The sequence below is a fragment of the Eretmochelys imbricata genome, chromosome 5 (genome assembly GCF_965152235.1).
Source record: "Eretmochelys imbricata isolate rEreImb1 chromosome 5, rEreImb1.hap1, whole genome shotgun sequence".
Lineage (NCBI taxonomy): Eukaryota > Metazoa > Chordata > Testudines > Cheloniidae > Eretmochelys > Eretmochelys imbricata.
The window spans coordinates 100,225,122-100,249,321 of NC_135576.1; the positions used below are offsets into that span (position 1 = coordinate 100,225,122).

Below are 24,200 nucleotides of genomic sequence, written 5' to 3' on the forward strand. Positions count from 1 at the left end.
GTCTTTCTAAAGGTTAAAAAAATCCCAGACCCATAGATCTCCCAAAGTTTGGGAGAGCTGGGATCTGGATCTAAACTTTGTGTCTCATGCCCGTCTCTCCTTTCCTCATAAAGGAACCAACAGCTAAAATAGAGCCTTTACTTTTGAATAAGCACAGTCACAAGAATGAAGTATTAATGTTCTGTGTCTCTCTCCTCAACAGATTTGATATAGAAATAGAACCATTGTTTGCATGCATAGCCCTCTATGATGTAAAAGAAAGGAAAAAGGTAAGGGCAAAGCAGAGCGAAGGACAATAACAAAACATTAATAATGTACTGGCTAATAACAGTCTGTTCTTTTTTCAGCTGAATTTCATTGAAATTTGAAAATGCTGGGACATTTGGCTCTGTACTTCATATTATTCTTTTGTGACTTGTCTTTTGAAGTTACAATTTATGGTATGTTGCCAAAACTGGGCAATTTACCCTGGTTTATTGGAAGTATGGTAAAAATCTGCTGTCGTGTTTGTTCAGCTGGAATTCACGTGTATGAAATGCTTGCAGCAGATGATCTTCAATTTACATGGAGCACGTTGCACAAAAATGTGTTCTGTGGCTATTTATGATCTCCTCTTTACAGAACCCCTATTCGCAAAACTGGTTTCACTGTGAAAAATTAAGGACCTAGTCCTGAAATATATTGAGTCCGCTGTGAGGTCTCAACTTCACTGGGCTCATTAAGCTTAGGGGTGCTCAGCACTTTGTGGAATAATGGTCTAATCCTGTATCCATTTAAATCAACAGGAATTTTACATGCATGCAAACTTGCGTTTCCATATTGATTTTGCAGTTCTGGCTACTGCTTTTTTAACTCTTTTTGTATCTTATCTTCTTATGTTCTCATGTTTTATCCTTTGATACACTTTTGCTTTGCAATGGATTATAACAAATAACTATATGGGAATTTTGGTTTTTGTGGTTTTAAAGATCTCTGAAAATTTTCATTGTGACCTGAATTCAGAACAGTTCAAAGGATTCTTACGATCTCACACCCTCTGCATTGACTCATCTAGTCAGGCAAGATCTGCAGTATTTTCTATCACTTACCCGTCTTCTGATATCTACCTAGTAGTAAAGGTATGTAGCAATGGCTGTATCATTCTGTTGGTTTCTAATTCATGTTTTCTGACTATAGCTATGGTTTGGGTTCGTGAAGATGAAGTTTTCAGAGAGGGTAGTAATAACCAACAAGACTTTCTTGTTGCTTAGTTGTTTAGAGATCTTCTGATAACACTGATATCACAGGAGTAGGAATCTATTGACATCTCTGTCACACCAACTGACAGCTATATTGCTGCTCAGTGTACTGCTCCTATAAATGTTAATAGCTTTCTGTGCCACTGTCCAAGAGAAATTTAAGAACAAAACGAAATAAGCCATTTGATTTTGAATTACAGTTAGTGCTTTCAGTGAATTACCAGTTAGTGTTGATTCGGTGTGTTTATGTGTTTTTTCAACTCTCAGATGAGGTTGGTATGAGCTGTTTTTTTTCATTTAGGATACACTAGCTTTTCCCTGGTTCAGTAGACATGCAGTGACACTCTTTTTGCTTCCTTATTAAGCACTGATTTGGAGCTGGGAGAATTACTATGATGGATTATTCCACAGAGAAAATCACAGGCATTTTATATTATGTATTTGTTTAATTTATTAATAGTATTAGTACTGGGCTAACCTTGTGAAATAGCCCAGCTCTTTCATACTTACAGAGAAGCAAAAGCAAAAGACTGTATTTTTCTTCATATATGTTTTCCTTTTATGGCTTTCATGCTTTTACTATTTTGTGATAGATTGAAAAAGTCCTCCAGCAAGGAGAAATTGGAGACTGTGCCGAACCCTACATGGTTCTAAAAGAAAGTGAGGGTGGAAAGGTAAGTATGATACTGTCAAGACTGTTAAATTCTAACAAAGTGGGGGGCGGGGGTGACATAAGGAGAATTGATATTGCAATTAGAATCTGCAAAACAATTAATGGAATCCTGGTTCATGTGAATGGCTAAAAAAATCGTAAGAAGATGATGTATGTTTTTATTGTTTGCTTCTTCTGAAATCTATAACTGGAAAGTTTTTTGAGCAATGTTAAACAACCAGGGGCTGAATTTTCAAAGTTTGGCGGGCACAAATATTTGCACCATGTGTGGACACAAACCACTGATTTGTGTGTGTAAATCATCCATTTGTATATGTGGGCAGTTAGGCACCATCTCATCAGATGTCTCTTTACTGGTTCAGTTAATCATTATTTACCTCTCAGAAGGGGAATGATTATGTTTCCTGGATTTCTAAAGGTATCTCACCATTAGGTTATGTCTGCTCTGTGAGTAGGGGTGCAAATATTTGTGCTAGCTCTCACTGAGTTAGCATGAATAGAAATATAGTAGAACTTCAGAGTTACAAACAGACCAGTCAGCCACACACCTCATTTGGAACCAGAAGTAAGTAATCAGTCGTCAGCCAAGACCAAAAAAAGAAGTACATACAGTACAGTAATGTGTTAAATGTAAACTACTAAAAAAATAAAGGGAAAGTTTAAAAAAAAATTGGCAAGGCAAGGGAACTGTTTCTGTGCTTGTTTCATTTAAATTAAGATGGTTCAAAGCAGCATTTTTCTTCTGCATAGTACAGTTTCAAAGCTGTATTAAGTCAATGTTCAGTTGTAAACTTTTGAAAGAGCAACCATAACGTTTTGTTCAGAGTTACCAACAACCTCCATTCCTGAGGTGTTTGTAGCACTGAGGTTCTGCTGTCAGAGCATAGCTGCAGTAGCCGGGGTAGGGACAGCAGAGACACGGCCTGAAATTGGTGGATATGTACCCAGCATAGCCAAGCTGTGCCCCCCTGCCACGACCCGTTCTCCTGCAGCTACGCTGCTAGGTATACTCACACTAGCTCAATGAAAGCGAGCATGAGTAGGTGTACATGAGCAGGGGATCACGCCCCTAGCTGGCGTAGCCTTCGAACGTCAATTTCAGACAAAGAGCAAAAAGAAAAGGAGTCCTTGTGTGCCACAAGGACTCCTTTTCTTTTTGCGAATACAGACTAACACGGCTGTTACTCTGAGACAAAGAGCAGTTATAATTATGATGAAACTGTTCAGAATATATATAACAATGACATCTATTGACTTGTTATGGTGAATATCAAGAATGCATATTATACACTCAACTGTAAATATATAATTACTGACTCTTTATATAATGGGTACTATTTACTCAGCTTTATGGGGGGACTTTATCTTGTACTTCTGGTCACTAGTTCAAATTTGGACCTGGTCAGTGGCCACATGAAAGCAGTTGTAATCTGACTACAGTCCAGTAACCTACTGTATGTGATGTGAGTTGCCTGCACCACACTACCTCCCAGATACCATGGTAGTGAGCTCTTCAGAGACAGAGGAGGAAGCTCACCCCTGTGCAGAGGGTCAGTAAAAGGCCTATGCAACACGTAAGTCCCATTTTTGAGGATGTAAGTTGACTTAAGTGATGTCTAAGCCTTTAGGTGGCTCTCTTCACAAAGATGAATTTCATCCAGAAAGAGAGAAACCGTCTTTGCAGTTGCATGTACTCGAGCTGACCTTGTATAATATGTGCCTTGTACAATGATAGGGACTCCCCTTGACTTCAGTAGTCATTGCATTGGGTCCTGTATAAGCAGAATTGAAGGAGGCTGAGCATACACAGTGAAAATTGCCTTCACATAGTCATAGTCAAATTTAGGCCTTTTAATATGTTGTATTTTCCTTTCTTTATTTTAGAGCAAAGAAAAGGTTGAGAAACTGAAAGCCCAAGCTGAGTCCTTCTGTCAGCGTTTGGGGAAATACCGGATGCCTTTCGCCTGGGCTCCCATAAGCTTAACCAATTTCTTTAACTTTTCAACGCTTGAAAGAGAAATGTCTGAAGCAGAAAGTTTAAATGGTAATAGTTTTAATATTCTAATCAATGCAATGTGAAGCTTTAGTAGCAATGTTAATAGGGTACCAATGTGTCAAGAGCATTCTCTTGACAACAGTTTTGTAGTTAAGAACTGCTCAGCTTTCCCTTCCTTTCCCCCATAATACTCACAAGTTGCCATGCTCGTCAGCTGGAGCCCCCTAAATGCATGATCTACATATTCCCACTGCACGCATTCTAGCCCTGACTTTGATTCTACACCAGTTTTATGGCAGTGGAATCCCATTGACTTTAGTGGCGTTACTCTTGATTTACGTTGCTGGAAGATCAATCTTTTTAAGTCTTCCACAGTGAATAGAAGGCCCAATCCAACAACAGCACACACCAGATTGCCCCACTTCCTGTCATGCTATGGGCTAAAGAAACCAATAGCATCGTGCAGCAGCAGCAATGATATTCGCTCAACAGAATAAATACTGCACTTACTACATTTTTTTACATAGCTTTACACTGAGTTGATGGAAAATGCAAAGTTAAGGTCTTTTGTTGTTCCCCTGAGATCACACGGTGCTTGTGGCATTTTAGGACTAAATTCAGGTATATTTGTCATGCTTTATGGTAGACTTTATACTGACACAAAAGAAGATGAATTTTTTTAAATGTAATTTACGCTTGAAGGGAAAGGAACTACTGGTGACAGAAGAACGATGATGCTCCAAGGTAGAAGACTTTCTGAGAGGAGCCTCAATTCAGAGGACAGTTATGCTGTGTCAAACTTCAAAGCGACCACTCTGACTGTCAACACCTTTATAAAACAGGTACAGTATGCTCTTTATTTTAGAGTGTGTGGAGTTTTATATTGTGCTGGTAAACATGAAGTAAAGTAAACTGAATTGAAAAAATGCTGCTCAGTGTTGTAACTGGGGAACAAAAGGTTAATTCATACAAAACATAGAGTTACCTACTCACTCTTTGTCTTGCAGACATATCTAATTCATGAAAGTAGGTAACAATACTATGCACCCTTATAGCAGAATTAATTTGTCTTTCTGCTGACAGGAAGGAGACCGACTTAGTGACGAAGACCTATTCAAATTTTTAACTGACTACAAGAGATCTTCTTCCTTGCAGAGAAGAGTGAAGTCCATCCCAGGTATGGAATGTGTTTAGGATGGGATGCGAAATAGGCACTTAATTCCAGTAAATGCCAATGAAAATCTCAGCCCTCCTCTGTAATTATCCCTGTGGTTTTTAGGGCTATAAATTGTGTTATGAGGGAACGTCTTTATTTTATTAATGACTTCATCAAGCCAGCCATTTTTGACCTGCTAATTTGTTCATCCCTGGCAAACAGAGATTTATAGTTAATTTTATATTCTAAATTAGTTTGTTTTCATCAATAATTTACAAAGCGTTCATTCCGTTTTTTGGTTTTACCTGAAGTTTTTGAGGAGAATGGGATTAAAGCAGAATCTCAAGATCCTTACTGATTCCCTAATACCTTGTTAGAATGGGGATCAGAGATTGGGTTGGGTGATTAAAATGTTTACTCTCTTTTCCTTTTAATTGACTCAGTGTTAATTAAGCAGAGGGAGAGACTGAATTTGGCTTCTCACAAAAGCTTGACTAGCTGGTGCTTTTTTGTGATGGCTTCCTTGAGCTCCAGATTCTAAGCTTTCATTTACAATACATTATGTCTCTAGCCCTTGTGGTTGCTAAGAAAACCTCTAAAAAGTGAACAGAATGTAACCAGTGCAGGAATGACTGCCTGGGTCTGTATACAGCCTGAAAGAGCAGCTCTGGGAGGTGTGAACTGCCCCCATTCACCTCAATAGAGTATTAAATATTAAGTTTAATTATGACAATTTAAATGTTACCATGATTAACAATTTCACTGATGGTCACAGCAAGCAAGAAAAAATATGGAAAATCATATTCTGAAGATCTACACCTCATTTTACTATCTTAAATAAGGCAGTGCTTGCTTTGCGCACAAAACTAGAGAGCATCACTACTTTATTTCCAATTTAAATCCTTAACAAATGTTATCCTTTTTGCATGGGTGAGACTAGAAAGTCAACTCAGCGTATGGTATCCCTTCCTTCCTGTCTACATGTGAATGTGCAAAGAGTCTTGTTGTCTTTATCAGCTGCTCCATATATTAAGTGTCAGGACAAGATCAGAAATGAGGATAATTGAAGCTGAATCCAGAAACCACCTCCATCAGAACTTGTTCAGTTTTGGTGGCTTTCTTGATAAGGACATATTATTAGACTGGAAGACCAACAAATTCCAAAGTGTGTGTGCCAAGGAATACCACTACGTGGATGGGGATAATGTGGGTGCCAAAAGCTTCAATGGCATGATAAGATCGCCAGTGGTGGTCATAAATTGAATATCCAGTGAGATCACCTTTAGGACCTGCCCAGAGATCAATCTGGGAAGTGCTCAACCTGCAAAGAGGCCATGTCCCTTTTGGATTTACTGTGATGATGCTGATGAAACCTGAAGAGAGATTTTATCTTGATGTGTAGGGATCTATGTGGGTTACTTCCCTGTGTATCCAGATAAAATACTTTCTCCAACCAAAATTTCTTTCTCCTGCAGCCCTCAAACTAAAAACCCAAATTCCTATTTCCTAGTTACTTCTTTTGACCTTATGCATATTTGGTTTAGTTTTATTCTTCTTATTATTTTTAATGATAGGCTGAGCTTTCATGTAATTTTTTTAAGGATTACTTAAATTGGAGATCTCCCCAGCTTCAGAAGTCCTCAGTTGCTGTCTCACCCCTGAGTTATTACAAGTGAAACCATTTCCTGAAAACCGCAGCCGTCCTCAGAAAGAGATTTTGGAGTTTCCAGTTCGAGAAGTATATGTTCCCCACACTGTTTATAGGTAAGAAAAATGGATTTTCTTGAAAACTGTTAAACCCATATTCCAAAAATGATTATGGTATAATTTTTCTCCGATTCATAGAAACTAGAAATTGAAAAGCATGTTAGGTTATCGAAGCCTGTAAAGGTACAACCATTCTTTAATCTCATTACCCAATACAAGATCGGATCCCTACCATATGTTCTGCAGTATGTTCTCCAGTCCAATTGTAAATGTCCTGAGCAAAGTGTTTCAAAAGGGTTGAGGAACCAGCAGCTCTCATTGACTTCAGTAGGTACTCAGAAAACTTTACATAGCTGCTTGTATATGAATTTAGGAACCTAACTTTAGGCACCCATATTTAAAAATCTTAGCCTTGGAGTTCTGACTCCCAGTCTCTTTTTCTAACTATAAAATCCCACAGACATCCCTGGAGAACAGAGGCCTAGAATTTTAAAACACTCATGGTGCAACACTAATTATATTTTCATTTGTGATTTTATTGTATCCTTTATCTTGTCATATAATAGGAGTAACATTCACAGCATTGGAGCATATTTGTACTGAACAGCTTTTGTAGTTGCCATGTGTCATCTAACTACCCAAAGATGCAGTTTATTGCTCTGTCTACTCCATGAATAAGATCCCTTCTTATATCACTTCGCAAAATGTATTAGTCTTTTCTGACTGATTTAAAAAGGTAGACTTTCTAAAGAGTACAAATCAAAACAGGTTCCATCATTTCTTACTAGCCTGGCAACACATTAATCCCAAATGAGCTATGAATATCAAAGGAATATTCTTCAACACACTGATGTACCATATGGTAATGCTAATAATACACAGGCTGGAGATTTGTGGCTCAAGGAATGTTCTGGGATTATGTACAGTTTTAGCTCTAATATTTGTATTTGTTTTTGAAATTTGATGAAAGGAAGAGAGAATGTATTGCAGATTTTTTTTAAAAAATCAACAGCAGAGCATACTGTACGGGACTGGGACTTGGACAGCAGGGCCAGTTTGATTAGCAGGGGAGATGTGACTATCACAAATGAGTCAGGGAGTGTGATGCTTCCTGGGGGTACCCAGGTATCACAAGGTGCATCTTCACTCCAGCCTTCTTGCCCCACAGATTGTGCCCAGAATCTACTCATTGTGCAGTCATAGCATCATTTATTTTTGAGTGCTCTCCACCAGTACAGTCCCCGTGCACCAGTCTGTTTGAAATATCTTTCGCGCTTTTGGCCCTCTCCTCAGGACCTGAGGGGAACAGAGGTCTCCCTTCCCTGAGGTCTCTGGGCTCAGCTAGCCCTGTTCCCCACTCTCACTCCCCTCTGCATTTCCTTCCTGTGCCTCTTTATCAGACTGGGGCTGATGGGCTAATTGGCTCTGTATCTCACCCAGCCCGCCAGCCTGCTTCTCTAATTACCTCAGTCAGCTGTCTCTGGGGAACTAGTTGGCCTCTAAGTGATCCGAGTGCAGGTTCACCTTTCCATTGCCTGCACTCTGTCACACCAGGGTTGTGAGACACCTCACTACCACCTCTCCTTAGCATGAGGAAGCCTTGTCTCTGCCTGCTGTGGGTCAGCTCTCTGACTCCATTGGTCACAGGCAACACAAGCCCTTCCTTCCAAGCTTCCACAGGCCCCACACTCTATCTACAGGTTAGCTATAGGCACACTCCAACCCCCAGCATCTCCTTGGCGTGCCCAGCCCCTGTTCTTCTATATTCCCAGATGAGCTGTTCCCAAAGTACCAATGCACCCTGGCTTACCAGTTGCAGCTCTGATCACTGCTCCGCTTAACACACAGAACTTAAATAAGAGTATAGTGAAAACAAATAGCAGTTTATTTAACAAAGTACAGGGATTCGAGTAAGAGCAAGTAGAAGTACTGAAAACAAAGGATTACATGTAAAATAAAAAGCTTACGTGCATTCTAGAGCCTAGACTTAATTAAGTAGGTATTTCTCTGTTTTATAGAGCAATGCTCACCCAAAGTCCTCCCAGCATCTTGCAGCCGGACTTAGCTGTGATCACCTTTTCATGTGGCAAGTTCCACTGTCCGCTTGCCTCCTCGGTGAAAGATGCAGGGTGTTTCTTGGTACCCTTGGTACTATCAGGACAGTCCTTTGTTCTTTTTTATAACCAGGACACCCTCTGCTGATTGGTTTTTTTTTTTCTCCTCAGGCCTCCCTCTCTTGTTCACTTTACAATCTTTTAATCAGCATCTGGTTCTGTATGCAACTAAGCTTCCATTGTGAGACAGATGGGGAGAGAAGCATTTGCTATCTCATGCTCAAAAGGAACCTGTTGCCTCTGGATAACTACCTTAACTCCAGGGTTTTGAGAACATAATTTCCAGTACAGATGCTTAACTCCTGCAATACTATTTGTATGTACATTTCAGAATGGTTATGACAACCAGTGGGCTACTGGCTCTTGATAAAGACCTTACATGACACCCTCTGGTGAACTTAATATGCATATATCTGACCCAGGGAATCCCTGCAAAGACCTATGCATCCCCTCTGGCCTCTGCCAGTTGGCAACCAGCGGTTCCTGAGTCACAGGGAGAAAAGAAGCTGAATAAAGAAATAGGAAGTTTAATAACTTTTCGAAGGAGAGTGGCAGAGGCCCATGTTCTCTGAAGGCGGGAGAGGGTGAACAAAGGCCAGGTAGAACTTAACCCTAAGAAATCTATGTAGACAAGGTCACAGTCTGAGATTGGCGTTTGTCTCTTGCCAAAGTACGTTAAGTAACCTAGTTAATTAACTGATATTTAATATCTACATTTGTACTGATCCTTGTCTTTAGCTGAATTGAATCGTATGAGAGAGGGGATGGGTGAAAACATAAGAGTAATAGTTCATTGTTATTTAGTATTGTTGTTTTGTTTATTTGTATTACAGTAGCACCCAGAGGCCCCCGCTCAGATTGGGGTGAGCATCATTGTACTGGGCATTGTTCTTACACATAGTGAGAGACAATCCCTGCCACAAAGACATTGCAATCTACATAGTGAAGACAGACAAAGGATAGAAGAGATTTCCATCATTTTATAGATGGAAAACTGAGGACTTGTCTACACTTGCAATGCTGCAGTGATACTACTAGGGGTTCTCCCATCGGGGTAGTTAATCCACTTCCCTGAAAGGCGGTAGCTAGGTTGACGGAAGAATTCTTCCATCTACCTAGTGCTATCTTTGCTGGGGATTAGGTCAGCTTAACTAAATCACTCAGGGTTTGTGTATTTTTCACACCCCTGAACAATGTAGCTATGCCAGTGCAGGTTCCCAGTGTCGATGAGCCATAAATCACAGGGAGATTAAGTGATTTACCCAGAGTCATACAGGAAGTCTCCATCAGAGTCAGAAACTGAGCCAGATCTCATGAATCCAGTCCAATGTCTTAACTAGAAGACTACCCTTCTTATTGTTACCCTATAATTAGGGCCCTACCAAATTCAGAGTCTGTTTTGGTCAATTTCATAGTCATAGGGTTTAAAAATAATAAATGTCATGATGTCATATATTTCAATCTGTTGTTACTTTAGGTGGCCTGACCCAAAAGGGAGTTTTGAGGGGGTGGGTCACAAGGTTATTGTAGGGGGGTCTCGGTATTACCACCCTTACTTCTGTGTCGCTCTTGCTGGCTGCGGCGCTGCCTTCAGAGCTGGGTGGCTGGAGAGCGGCGGCTGCTGGCCGGGAGCCTGGCTCTGAACACCGCCACCAGTAGCAGCACAGAAGTGAGGATGGCATGGTAAGGTATTGCCAGCCTTACTTCTGCACTGCTTCCTTCGGAGCTGGGCCCTTGGCTCTGAAGGCAGCAGCGCAGAAGTAAGGGTGGCATGGTATGGTATCGCCACCCTTACTTCTGCAGTGCTGTTGGCTGGGTGCTGCCTTCAGAGCTGACCACCTGGCCAACAGCCGCTGCTCTCCAGCTGGCCAGCTCTGAAGGCAGCACAGAAGTAAAGGTGGCAATACCATGACCCCCCAACACACAATAACCTTGCAACCCCCCCGCAATTTCCTTTTGGGTCACGACCCCCTGTCTGAGAAATGCTGGTCTGTATAGGCTAGGGTAAAAGTGCACAAAAGACCAGATTTCATGGGGGGAGACCAGATTTCACAGTTGGTGATGCATGTTTCATGGCAGTGAATTTGGTAGGGCCCTGACTCAAATTGTTGAGGACCCATTCCACACATACTTGTGCTCAAAGACAGATGAATAAGAGAGAACTCAAGCGTGGAAATCTGCAATGTAAGAAACTCATTCACACAAAATGACCCTTTTTTGAAACCCATGTCAGTTTATATGGCCTTGGCATAGATTTCTTAGGGTTACTTCTGCAAGTACTGAGTACTCTCAACTCCAGTGGGAAGTGAGGGCACTCAGCACTCCCCAGGATCAGGCTGCATGATTGCAGATTAATTACATGGGGAAAAAGCCTCCTCTCATTGGTCCAAGAACAACCCCAAGGACTTCAGTGGGGCTGCACTGGTATAACCGAGAGGAGAATTTTGGCCCTTAATTTGTAAGGAATGCTGAAGGATGAAGAGACGTGTGACTGATCTCATTGTAAAGATTTAAAATTTCACGGGAGTAGGAAAATTAACCCTCAGTAAGTGGTTTTGGTGGAGCTATTTTAGCAGTAAAAATGCTTTAGGAGTGTCGTTATTCCAGTATAATTACTGTGTATCTGTGCTGTTCAGCCACTTGAGGGTGCAGTTTCTTCACTGTAGACCCAGAAGCATTTTAATGAGGAAAGTTGCAGTGTCTTAAGCATGAGTGAAAGAGGATGGAAATAAATTTCTTTTTTTCAATTTGCAGTATTTCATTCAAATATTTCTATAACTCAAGTGGTTATACAATTAGAAGGGCAAATACAAATTAGCACGAGTAACATCAAATCTTTAAACTCACAGATACTAGCCAACAAAACCAACCAACCAAAAAACACGATGCCAGCTTTATACCCTAGTGCTATGGACTTATAACAGAACATAATTTTAGGGGATAATTATTTGTATCCTTTATTAGCACGTTACCCTGGACAGAGGTGGAAATAGTGATACAAAGAGAATATTTATTTGGATAAAGTACACAAGCGAATGGAAGTTTTTTACAGTGATAAGCTGGTAAATTTGAAGTCTGCCTGTATGTGTGCAGGATGGAACCATCAATGAAATACCCTGTCTCTGATGGGTCAATGGACTTTTTGCAAAGTTCTAGGTCAAGTAGTAGATTCCCAAATTTAGGTTTATTTTTATGACATACTTGTAAAAGAGTCCCCCGTAGCTTTTTCTCCAAAATGGAGGAAGCCTGGCCATGCCCAGTCAGTGACACTAGGTGCCTCCTGCACAGGCCTCAAGTGGGCCTGCCCTTTGTGGGCCTTCTTAAAGCCCTTCTGATGGGGGATCTAAAGGAAAGTTAAATGCCCCCATGCACCTGAGAATAACTTCTTCCCAGAGCCCCTCAAAGGGGAAAAGGGCCAACATTAGTGCTAACAGTACAGCATCTGTGTAGTGGTTTTCAAGGAATCCCTCTGGCTGGGCTGCTGAATCAGGCTCACTCTGTCAGGCTTTCCCTGGGAGTTCACCACACTTCCCGTAGGGTCGGGGTGGAGATTTCCTCCTTGATGAGAGTTCCCCCATGGCTCCAGGAGTTGCTCCTGAAGTCTCCAGTTTGCAGATGACACTAAACTGGGAGGAGTGGTAGATACACTGGAGGGTAGGGATAGGATACAGAGGGACCTAGACAAATTAGAGGATTGGGCCAAAAGAAATCTGATGAGGCTCAACAAGGACAAGTGCAGAGTCCTGCACTTAGGATGGAAGAATCTCCTGCACTGCTACAGACTAGGGACCGAATGGCTAGGCAGCCGTCCTGCAGAAAAGGACCAAGGGGGTACAGTGGACGAGAAGCTGGATACGAGTCAACAGTGTGCCCTTGTTGCCAAGAAGGCCAATGGCATTTTGGGTTGTATAAGTAGGGGCATTGCCAGCAGATCAAGGGACGTGATCGTTCCCCTCTATTCGACACTGGTGAGGCCTCATCTGGAGTACTGTGTCCAGTTTTGGGCCCCACATTACAAGAAAGATGTGGAAAAACTAGAAAGCGTCCAGCGGAGGGCAACAAAAATGACTAGGGGACTGGAACGCATGACTTATGAAGAGAGGCTGAGGGAACTGGGATTGTTTAGTCTGCAGAAGAGAAGAATGAGGGGGGATTTGATAGCTGCTTTCAACTACCTGAAAGGGGGTTTCAAAGGGGATGGATCAAGACTGTTCTCAGTGGCAGCAGATGACAGTACAAAGAGTAATAGTCTCAAGTTGCAGTGGGAGGTTTAGGTTGGATATTAGGAAAAACTTTTTCACTAGGAGGGTGGTGAAGCACTGAAATGTGTTTCCTAGGGAGGTGGTGGAATATCCTTCCTTATAGGTTTTTAAGGTCAGGCTTGACAAAGGCCTGGCTGGGATGAATTAGTTGGGGATTGGTCCTGCTTTGAGCAGGGGGTTGGACTAGATGACTTCCTGAGGTCCCTTCCAACCCTGATATTCTATGATTCTATGATTCTCCTGCTCAAGATGACCTCTTTCCCCAGCTGACTGCAGTTTCCTCCTTTTTAAAGGCCTCCTCCCTACCATAGGTGATTGACAAGGCCAGAGGGGCAGGGCTAGCCCTGCACACAGGATCCTTCCAGTGCCTTCCTCATCTAGTGTGGGCTCTATAAATCCAAATCCCATCACACATGCTGAAGGTCCTTTTCTACCAGCACAAAAGCTTTCATAGATGACAAGAAATATCTTGCTTTTCTGAAAAGTGGATTTTTCTTGTTTAACAGCAGAGGCAGAATCTTTGTTATAGACTCTGGACCTGACTTTGATTTTGCTTATGCTAGTTTTTATACTGGCGGAATGCCATTCCTTTATTATTCCCGGTTTACACTAGTGAGATCACAGCACTGTGAAACAGAGCACTCCCTTTCGTTGTATACCTGTGTTTCCTTAATAAATGTAGTTTCACACTGAATGACAAAACAACTGAAGATTTATTTATTTCAGTAACTTTTTTCTGTTCCAAACAGCAAAAAAAAAAAAAAAAAAAAAGCCTAAATCATGTTGTTTAAATGTATAAATTTTTCACTCCATGAAATGTAAATGAAAGTGATCCTGCACCCTTCCAGGGTAAAATTTTGGATCTAGAGCGTAGTGATTTGCTTCAACAGTCACTAAGCTAAAACAGACACAGGGAGTCTGTACTTTTGATACAGGAAGTGTTAGGCTTTTGTTTTTAAGGGTTTTGAAAGAAACTCTCGGTTTTGGTATTTTTATTGAAGTTGCTAATTAGTGTTCTCCGGTGTTTTGTGATCCCCTGTGCTTGGGAGAGAGTTTCTAGACCCAGCCTCTGCTTGGCTTCTGCTTTTAGGAGTAATGGTTCTGTCTAGTCTGGAAGAAAAGGTAATTCATTCATAATGGTCCCCATTGCTCTCATGTTTTGCTCACATGCTAACCACTTATTTATTTTAACTGTGGAGAGATAAGATTTTTCACTACTCCCTTGTGCTCATGCTACACTTGAGATCTAAGGGGAGGAGCAGGGAGTGTTGTACCTTCACAGCTTCCATTGCTTTGCTCACATTTTAGGTTGGTGATGCAATCGCTTTTGCTGATACTTGGCTCTGGGTGAACTTTTCTGTGCTCTGGCCCACACTCCAAGTTCCTGTATTAGAGGGATTTCTCTCAGACACTACATGCAGTGTTAGCATACTTGGGGTGGTGGGGGGCCTTATGAGCACAGCTGCCCTACTTGTGTCATACTCCTGGGGCAGGGCATCTCACCATGCTAACAGCTTCACAGTTGCTCTCTGGGGTAGAGATTGCCCCCTCCCCGTTCCTTTATTTGTGCACCAGTTCTGTGGATTCTAGCACTGCATTGGTTTGTTTTTCTTTCCAAGGGGTTTAAATTGCCCAACTTCATTTCTCTTTGTTTAAGAATGTGGTCCCTGCTGATGTATTGCACTCAGAGATCCTGCCATCAGAGGCCCCATTTATGTTTGTCTGTCTTACTACCTCTCTGCTTCTGTATAGATCTCAGGAAAGAACAGTGCTTAAGCCACTGCTATTGGCAGAGGGGATATGACACAATATCCCACTTCTTGTTTTTACTATCCAGGAGTAGGTCCAGCCAGTCCCCACTTGTGTTCAGTGTGTGTGTGACTATGTGTGCGTGCGCACACACATGCCTGCTTGTAAGGTTTCCGGAAGTTGCTGTGCATTTTTTTTTTTTTTTTTTTTTTGGTGCTAAAATAAAAAAATAATGAATTCTATTATATGTTACTTAACATAACACAAACCATGAAAAAATGAAAGTCTAGCAATCAGCAATCTAGTGGCACAAGCATGCCGCCTGCATATAGCTTGTGTATCACAGTGCTTTCAACTGATGCATTACACCCAACATGCCAGAACAAATTGCATTAGTTATGTAATATACAACTGGTGAACTATATACCATATGGCATGACGATCCCTGTGCAGTCCAATCAGTCAGCTGAGAAACTGAATAAAACATGGATTTCCATAAACTTCATGATAAAGTATAGTTCTAAGAAATGTCTAAAAACACTTTTTTAAACTCAGATGCACTGCTCTAAAAATGTTTTCGCTCATTCTTTTTAATAACTTAAAATATTTGCTTTGGAAACTAGTGTTTACGGATCTACAAAATTTCTGTTAGGAGCAAGCTAGTTGGTAGCTGTCATATTCACGCTACAATAACAATATTTTTGAAAAACTTTTCAGCACCTTGGCCATACAGTTTGTTAAAAGATAAAAACTATTGACCAAGACAGCCTCTAGCTTTCTTGCATGTTAGCCATCTAATCAAGATAGAAATCCTAGTAGCATATCTGCACTTACACTGCATAGATCACTGGTAAAATATTTTAATCCTGTGATTGTCTTTCATATACTCTCATGTGCTGATAATGTTGTGTTCTGCCTCTCAGAAGAATCTGCTATTTTCTTCCTCATTCCATTGGTCTTCGGCTGTCTGGCTAGTTTAATTTTTGGCCTAACCTGTGTAGCAAAAAGTAACAACAGTGCAATGTGGTTAAAAATGAAAAAGAGAATTACAGAAACTTAATGCAAGTCATTTATAAAGTATACGGGGAAATCACAAGTTTTTCTTTCTATAGGAACTAAAGTGAGCATCAGTCTTCCAGAGATGCATAGGAATCAAATGATTCCATTAATCAACAAGTACGCATCTCCATTCTTTGGGCAGGCAGAATGTTGAGACATTAGACTGCAGCCCTTTACCCTTGAATTCTAAAACCAGCTTTGCTACTGACTCCCTGCATAGCTGTGGGTGAGTGGCTGTATCCCATTGGTAAAATTCCTGCCATGCAGGAATGTGACACAGGTTGATGATATTTATACAGTACTTAGAAGATTAGTGCCAGGTATTAGTACTGTCATTGTTTGAATTTCCAACTCCTGGTGCCAAGAATTTTGGCGGATCTCTGGTCTTTCATCTACCTCTTAGGAAAAAACATATCCCCACTGTTTCCCCCTGTAACAGGAAAAGCCCTTGAGGCCGGGACCCTCTTTTTATAGTGTTTGTACAGCACCTAGTATGATGGCTTCCTAGGTGCTACCACAATACAAATAAATAATAATAATGTTACCAGTTCAGTGGATCACTGTAGTCTTCCAAACTCAAAACACAGGCCCGCAGTGAAAAGGCGAATGGGGAAAAAACGATATGAAAAGCCTACCTTTTTCAGCAACTTTTGAATGAGTGCATCTTGTACACTAATTCGGTCTTGCTGCAGCTCCACTTCGGTAAGCAACTCATCAATTCTTACGCTTTGAGTGTGCACAAAAGACTAGGAAGAAGGGGGAGGAGGGGAGAAAAGAAAAGATGACTTTGAAGCTGCAAAAATCTTTGAATGTGTTCCAAGGTTTGGTTGCAAAATACTGGGGCATCTTTTTTTTAGCTGGAGGAATGATCAGAACTAGAGTAGAACATTATTTTTAGAGGCAAATCTTGTAGTCCCCATGCAGGTAAAATTCTCAATTAAACCAATAAGAGTTTTGCCTGAATAAGGACTGCAGGTTTTGTCCCACTTTTAATTGTATGTGGTAAATGAATTCACCACTACAGTTTTTGAATAATAATTAGTAATTATCAAGCTATACAGTGAACAAAAATAAAGACAGCTCAGACCCGGAAGAGCTTACATGTAACCACATAAATCTTAAATAAAGAAAAAAATGCAGAGCAAAACAGACAAGCCTGTTTTCAGCTCATATGGTAATAGATTTATGGATTTAAAAAAAGTCCTATGTCTAGTGTCCACTTTTACTGAGAATCACTATAAGTGAATAAATAATCATGCTAAAAGATAGATTAAGAAGATCAGGTGTTAAAAACTCCGGTACTTACCATAATGTCAGTCATACTCACTGAAGTACTGGTGTTAGTCTTGTAATTTAGGGCATTCTCTATCTTCTCCTCTAAAAATTCCAGCCTGGTGTTGAAAGTCATTCTGTAATGCATCACTTCAGCAAGTTGGTTCTGGAGCTCTGCAGAGAGCCTGCCCAGAACTTGGTTCCTAGTTTCAAGTTGCTGAGTTTTCTCCATAAGACCATTTCTCAGCCTCTTATTTAGGCTGACCTGCTCTAGTAATTCTATCAAGGAGTTGTTAAAAATGTTGAGCTGTTGAAAGATGTAGGTAATTTTCTCTTTAGTATGGTCAACCTGCTCCTTTAACCCAGCTCCAAGCTTCAGGACACCTTGAGAGAGCACATGGATTTCCTCGCTGGAATAATGAAAGTGGGCACCTTGCATTTCTTTCTTGCTTGATGCATAGTTGCCTTTGGTTACAGTGTTTAGAGAATGTGCAATACTCAGGAGGACCAAAACAGATATTTTGTGCATTGCAATTTGTAAAGATTTTTAGCCTCCTACAGATCTGCCAGCCTGGTCTAAGAAAAGTTTCCAAATGGACCACTTTGAAGGTCCCAGCACAGTGGGAGAAAATGTGAATGCGATCAACAATTAGAGCAAAGTATTTTCAAATTCCACAGGTTAACCCCTAACTTCCTATTGCAGTAGAAGTGCAGCTGTTTAAATACTGGGAGCTGGAGGTTTAGTGATGAGTCTATGCTTTAAATTCCAAAATATTTTGCATTGAAATTATATCAATCAAAAACATCCTGGGAAAAAGAAGATATTGAAGCACGTGAGATGATGTATCATATCACGTAATACATATGACTACACAGGAACATGTTATCAGTATTTTGGGAAGTACTAGATTACATTAAATGTCATGTACCTACAAGGATAGTGCTATTTATTAAATTTACGAGGCCAAAATAATCTCCTCATAATTATCAACAGTATCAGAAATGAGGGCTATTTAAGGAACATTTTCAAGAAACTTCTTTTGTTATCTTTCAAGCATATTGTCTGCTGTATGTTAAAGCCTAGAGTTAATGATCATCAGAAATTTAACCCTTTAGTTCATTAATAAAGATTTAATACGATTAGATTTGGAAGTAGATCAACCCTTCTGCTAGTGCAGTTGGAGAGAACCTAGATCCTAGGATCACGTAATGAACAGGAAAGTTGTGGTTCCACAAACATTGTCCCTGTACAAGTCCATGAAATTCCCCGTTCCCTTTTTTTCTAATACTCACAGAAGGCCCTTGGGTCAATGTACTTTGGGGTCGAGTTAGAGAGCAGGCCTTACTCCTGGCTTATCCTGTGGATATCAGGTTTTAATGGTACTTGAAACATTAGCATCTCCCATTGGGTCCCTTGCACAAGTGTGAATGAGCCTTCCTTCTGGATCTCCAGGATTCATGGGGGCTGGGAGGTCACACCAATTGCCTCTTGTGCATCCCACAAAACACCCACTTGAGTGGATGATTACTTGGAAACTCCATGAGATGGACCTCACAGAGTTATACCCAAGCCCCAGCGTAAACCTAATCTGGATCTGAACACTTACTCCGGAACTGATCTCTAATTTTAAGTATAAGAAAATATTATCCAGGCTATTATCCATATTAAAAGTGAAATCATATTTTAAAAACCTAAAGAACTATGGCCGTCTTGAGAATTTATGCATGTACTTCCTTTTAAAATAATGTAGCATATTAAAATTCTGCAGATGCACCATTTCTTCTGTGTTTTCTAAGTTATTGAAAATGAGCTTATATAGTCAGTAAAATAACTGCAATTTGGGATAAAGTTTACAGCCATTTTTCTGAAGACGTAATAATGAGTGAAAACAATAGAACCAATAGAGACTATGTTGACATATACTAAATAACTGCATTATTTGTATTTATTACCATCAGCAGCAAGTGACAAGGTTAATTTAGTGATCACAGTACATCTGCATATCAGTCCGTGTTCTGTATTAATAGTGTCTACCTAGAGGTATATTGAATTTTATTATGTGTGGTATTCGTGTCCTAGTCATCCACAGACATATCTATTGTTGATTAAAATTTGAAACCCAGTCACACTGGGATGTAACTCACAAGTAGTTGTGTAACTTAGTATGAAGAACTACCAACCAACACAACCAATAATTATGAGTAATGTCATTTAAGCACAAGAGGGTCAAAGTCTTAAAGCCTCTGTGTATATTTTATTTCGGTGGAGGATAGATCTGCTGTGCCCTGACCATGAACTTGGCCAGGGTCAAGTCAGTGCAGTCAAATTTCATGAAGATGTAGGACAGGACAGCGAGTTCAGACCACAGTGGAGTTGTACAGTGTGCAAGTCAGGGCAGGGTTTGACCCCATTGTGTTTAGACAGAGCAGCACAGTTGATCTCTCTTCAGAGGGTTCTCCAACCCAAGTCAGTGTTATGTGCACGGTAAGGATTGTTTCTGTGAATTGGTGATTTTACTGAGAGACTCTAATTAAATTAGATTTGCATTAATTTTATGTTGTCATCTTTATTTTATTAATTATTGTCTTGTGGACTTGCATTAACATTGTTTTGTTATTATCTTGGCCAATGTTTTGTCTTCATTTGACATCAAAACATCTTCTCCACAGTTGAGCATTTATATTGCTTTGACACTGACTTGCACAAAAATTTTTCTACCATAATTTGTGACCTTGTAACATGGTGTCCAAACACTAGCACTAAAGGAACTCAACTTAAAAATCAGACTTCTATCTGAAAATGTTGTACCTGCTATAGTTACAAATCACAACTAAAATTACTAAAACTGAAAGACATTAGAAAAACATATGTTCTTCTGTTTTAACAGTATGTTTACCTTTTTCATAGTCAGGCTTCATGTTTCCCCTGGATAGTCAGTTGATTTTCCCAGGCTTTTGTTTTTGTTTTTTGTGTGTGTTGAGGTTTTTGATGGAGCAACGGAGGAGAGAAAAGCATTTACAAAAACAGAAAAATGCAGTTGAAAGTAAGAAAACCTGGCAGAGAGACTTAGGAGCAGAAGTAGTACCTGAAACTACTTACATCTTTAAAAAAAGTTTTAGATCTCCAGATGCTGGTGTTCATTTAACACTATCTTGAGAACAGTAATTGCATCATGCTATACCCCATTTATTTATATGTGAAACTAGCATAATTGAAAAATACTTGAGAGTACCCATAAAGGATTTTTAAAGAACATCAAATAGGCCTATACTGGTGAAATCTGGAGTGGCAGGTGGTTGTTTTTAGTTAAACTACATTGTACCTCAAGTTTGATGTTTGAAATCTGATGCAAGTCATCTTCAAATTATGTTGGTCTGTGTTCAAAAAAACAGTTTTACCTTTCAAAAAAAATTCTGGGAAGAAAGTTTGCAGTTGGGCTGACATCATTTATGCTAAAGTTCACCCCAGCATGATTTTGAAATGCTGAGATTGTTATTAATTGGTGTATGCAATCAGCCAAGCCACAGCGTTCTTATCAACCGTGTTCAAGGCACGAAGACTTCCAGGAAGCTGAGTCATTTTGCAGTCCTCAGCAATGTGTGTCATAGTTTGTGGCTGCCCACACTGACATAGTGGACGTTGCTGAGATAATAAACCCAAATGGAGATGTTTATAGTGGCGAAGCTAACTCAGTCTTTAGCTGCGGTGATGCTTGTATAATGCTGGCTAAGTAAAGAGACAGTTTACAGTACAGCAGTTTGAAGATGACATCCCACAACTAGAAACAAAAATCAGTGACTGCAGCTGAGTAAATCCCAGAGTGTTTTGCCCAGCATAAGTGCTCCATCCTAGAGGTCATAGGGTAAGGTTTCCCTTACGAAAATTAATCCCCAAAAAAAGCACTCAAAAAATAAAAAGAGAGAGAGAAAAAGTTGCTTATTTTTAAACAGAATGGGTCAAATCCTGAGCCCTGGTGTGGCCCCTTTGCATCGTCACTTTACATCACCCACAGCTGTCGTGAGGCGAGGACTCACCGGTGCGGCGCCTCCTGCTGGTCATCTCAGGAATTCGCTCTTTCCAGCCTTCGGAGCGCCCTCTGCAAGCCGGTGTCTTGCCTGCCACTGGCCCCGTGTCCCTCCTGGTGCCCTTTTCCTCCGGGTTCTGTCCCAGCAGTATCCCCTTGCTCTGGGTCTCCCCTCCCAGGGGAACCCCCAACCCTCTAAACCCACGTTGCCTCAGTGGCTACTGCCAGTCATTATCTAGCCCCCGCTCACTGGGGCAGACTGCAGTGTAATGGCCACTCATCACTGGCAAGGGGGTAAGACCTGCTGCTTTTGCCTATCCTCAGGCTGCGCCTCTGCAGTCCCAGAACCTTTCTGGGCCTTTACCAAGGCCTGCAGCCTGGGGGGTTTACCAGGCTGGAGCTTCCCAGCTCCCTTTGCCCTTCAACAGCACTGCTCCGACTCAGGTACCTTGCTCCCAGGCAGCCAGTCCTTCCCACTCCAGGACTAGAGGAGACTCCTTTGCTTCTGGCCCCCAGCCCACAACTGGGCCCTGATTGAGCTAGCCACAGCTTCCCCCAGCTGTTCTCACTCCCCTTATTTCCAGCCACAGCCCTTTCCAGGGCTGCTTTTACTATTGGCTCCCCCAGGGAAGCCGTCTCCCAGGGCTGTTTTAACCCCTTCAGGGCAGGAGCGGGTGACCACCCCACTACATTCACCCTTACCTGTCTAGTCTTACTGGCTGTTACAAGGAAGTGTAAATGAGAGCACTGAGGTTGCACAAGGAGTCAAGTTGCCCCCTGACTGTTCTGAAAATTGGGGGAGCCAAAGATGATATACGAGCCACATTTACCCAGGCACCGACTTTACAATGTACCGGGGGAGTTTGTGTGTGCACTCAACTTCCAGCTCTACTCCAGGCCTTGACCCCACTCTACCCCTTCCCCCAAGGCCCCACCTCCACCTCGCCTCTTCCTGCATTTGCATTATAAGAGCTAGATACAGCCTTTAATGGAAAGATTAACCATACTGGGATACCTTTGCTTTCCTCATGACCCTTTCCACCAGATACAAATGTCTAATGGCTCTGTGCATTGATCTCCCTGAAAGAGGATGTTTCAACCTTGTGTATCAGTTACTTTTCTACTTTTATCTAAACCAAGAGTAGCTGTGACACATAGGCCAGAATGTGTCCATTAGGCACAGCTTCACTGCCCCACTGGCATTACCTGGAGAAACTGATCCCCGGGGAGACACAGTGCCTCCTGGAGTTCCCCAGCCCTACAGGAGCATGCTGCTGTGCCACAATTTAGGAGAATGTGCTCCCTCCCATGAATGGCCTGCTCGCTGCTGGTTGTTGCGGTAGGGAGGGTGTTCTGAGTATTGAGCAGGCAATCCAGACTAGTGAGAGGTAGTGTCACAACTTACCCTGCAACTCTGGGTGCCTTACAGTGCTTTGCTGCTGGAGTTCCTAGCCTGGGATGCTCACAACCAGTTTACAAGCATGTAGGTCCCACACTGACGTCTCTGTGCTAGACAGCCCTGGTTCAGCAGCTCCCACCCCAACGGCCTGCCTACAGCCCCACTTTGGCTTCCACCAGCTTTGGTTACTAGTTGCAGGGTGAGCCCAACACACTCCCAGTCCCAAACTTTCCCCAAACCGTATACTCGCTAATGTCCTGCCCCCTCCTGGGCAGTTTGGAGAAATAATAAAGTCCATTTGTTCCTCTAAAGACACAAAAGCTACCACCTTGCCACATTCACTGGAGTTAACATTCACTTTAATTCAAACACAGGACTAGAGATTTAGATTAATAATAAAACAAATGTATTAACAAAAGAAAATAGGATTTTAAGTGAGTTAAAGTATAAAAGATAACGTTAGAAAGGGATACAAGCAAATAAAAGTGAAAACATGCCTCTGAAAGTCTAAAACTTAATCTAGCAAGAAGGTACAGATTTTGTTCAAAATGCTTTTTCTCACCTATATTCAGTTTCCAGAGAGTTCAACCCCTCATTGGCGGAAGGATCGATCTTTCTCAGCATGCAAGAGCTCTGTTCCTTTTTGTGTGTCTAGTGATGGATGCAAAGATGGCTTCTGTCTTTGCTTGTATCTTCCAAAGTTCAATGGCTTTGTTTCAAGAGGCAGGATGATGTCATGCTGTTCTTCCCTTCCTGTCTGTAAATGGGGCTTCCATTGTTTTGATTCCACCATGCTTAATTCTTAGAGTAGACAGGTAAATAGCTACTTTTCTCCTGTCTGGGAGGGAACCTGTTTCTCCCTGTTTGGCCACAGACTTTAAAACACAATATCATTTAGTATCCATAGTTCCTCATAGGGTGTCAATACATACATTTCACAGTTGTATTAATCACCAGTATGTCATTAGCTTTCAGAAAAGACCTCACTCTATACACTTCTATAATACAGCAATATTGTATTCAATCAGTTGATTCAATTGCGTATCACCTGAGGTTCACCCCCACCCCTGTAATTATATACCAGTAAACCTTTGCACTGTAGTCTTCTGAAAAGTAAAACCCAGACCCAGCTTCTCTCTCCTGCTGGGGCATAGACACTATGCTGGCTTCTCCGTGACTTGTTAGTGTGAGGTTTGCCTACACCCCTTGTTAGCTTGAGAGGTCCGTTTACACAATATGTAAATACATTCTCATTGTCATTCCGAGTACTTTGGAAGTGACTCGCAGGAGGGGAAAACACATTCCTTTGTCTGGGGCAGACTTGTTTACCACCTCCCTCTGATATGCCTGATTTAAACACACTTGAGTCATAAATCTAGCATATATCTGTAACATTTCATACCCATTGCACAGATACCTCACAGAAGAATATAAAATAAATGATCAATGAGTTGTTAGTTTTCCAGTGATACCTCATGAGGCATATTTTGTACAAAGATTAGTACAGTAGTATGTAGGATGTGAATACAGGAGTGCTTAATGTCCAAGAG

General features: G+C 41.3%; 1 protein-coding gene across 1 annotated transcript in view; it reads left to right on the forward strand.

Annotated features, from left to right (window-relative positions):
* DOCK8 (dedicator of cytokinesis 8) overlaps positions 1–24,200 on the forward strand; it is a 132,815-nt gene that overhangs the window by 46,426 nt on the left and 62,189 nt on the right. Inside the window, exons 8-14 of the mRNA XM_077817612.1 lie at positions 203–269; positions 969–1,118; positions 1,832–1,912; positions 3,796–3,955; positions 4,610–4,749; positions 4,991–5,084; positions 6,665–6,827. Of these exons, the coding sequence (XP_077673738.1) occupies positions 203–269; positions 969–1,118; positions 1,832–1,912; positions 3,796–3,955; positions 4,610–4,749; positions 4,991–5,084; positions 6,665–6,827 (855 nt within the window). The remainder of the gene's footprint in view (positions 1–202; positions 270–968; positions 1,119–1,831; positions 1,913–3,795; positions 3,956–4,609; positions 4,750–4,990; positions 5,085–6,664; positions 6,828–24,200) is intronic.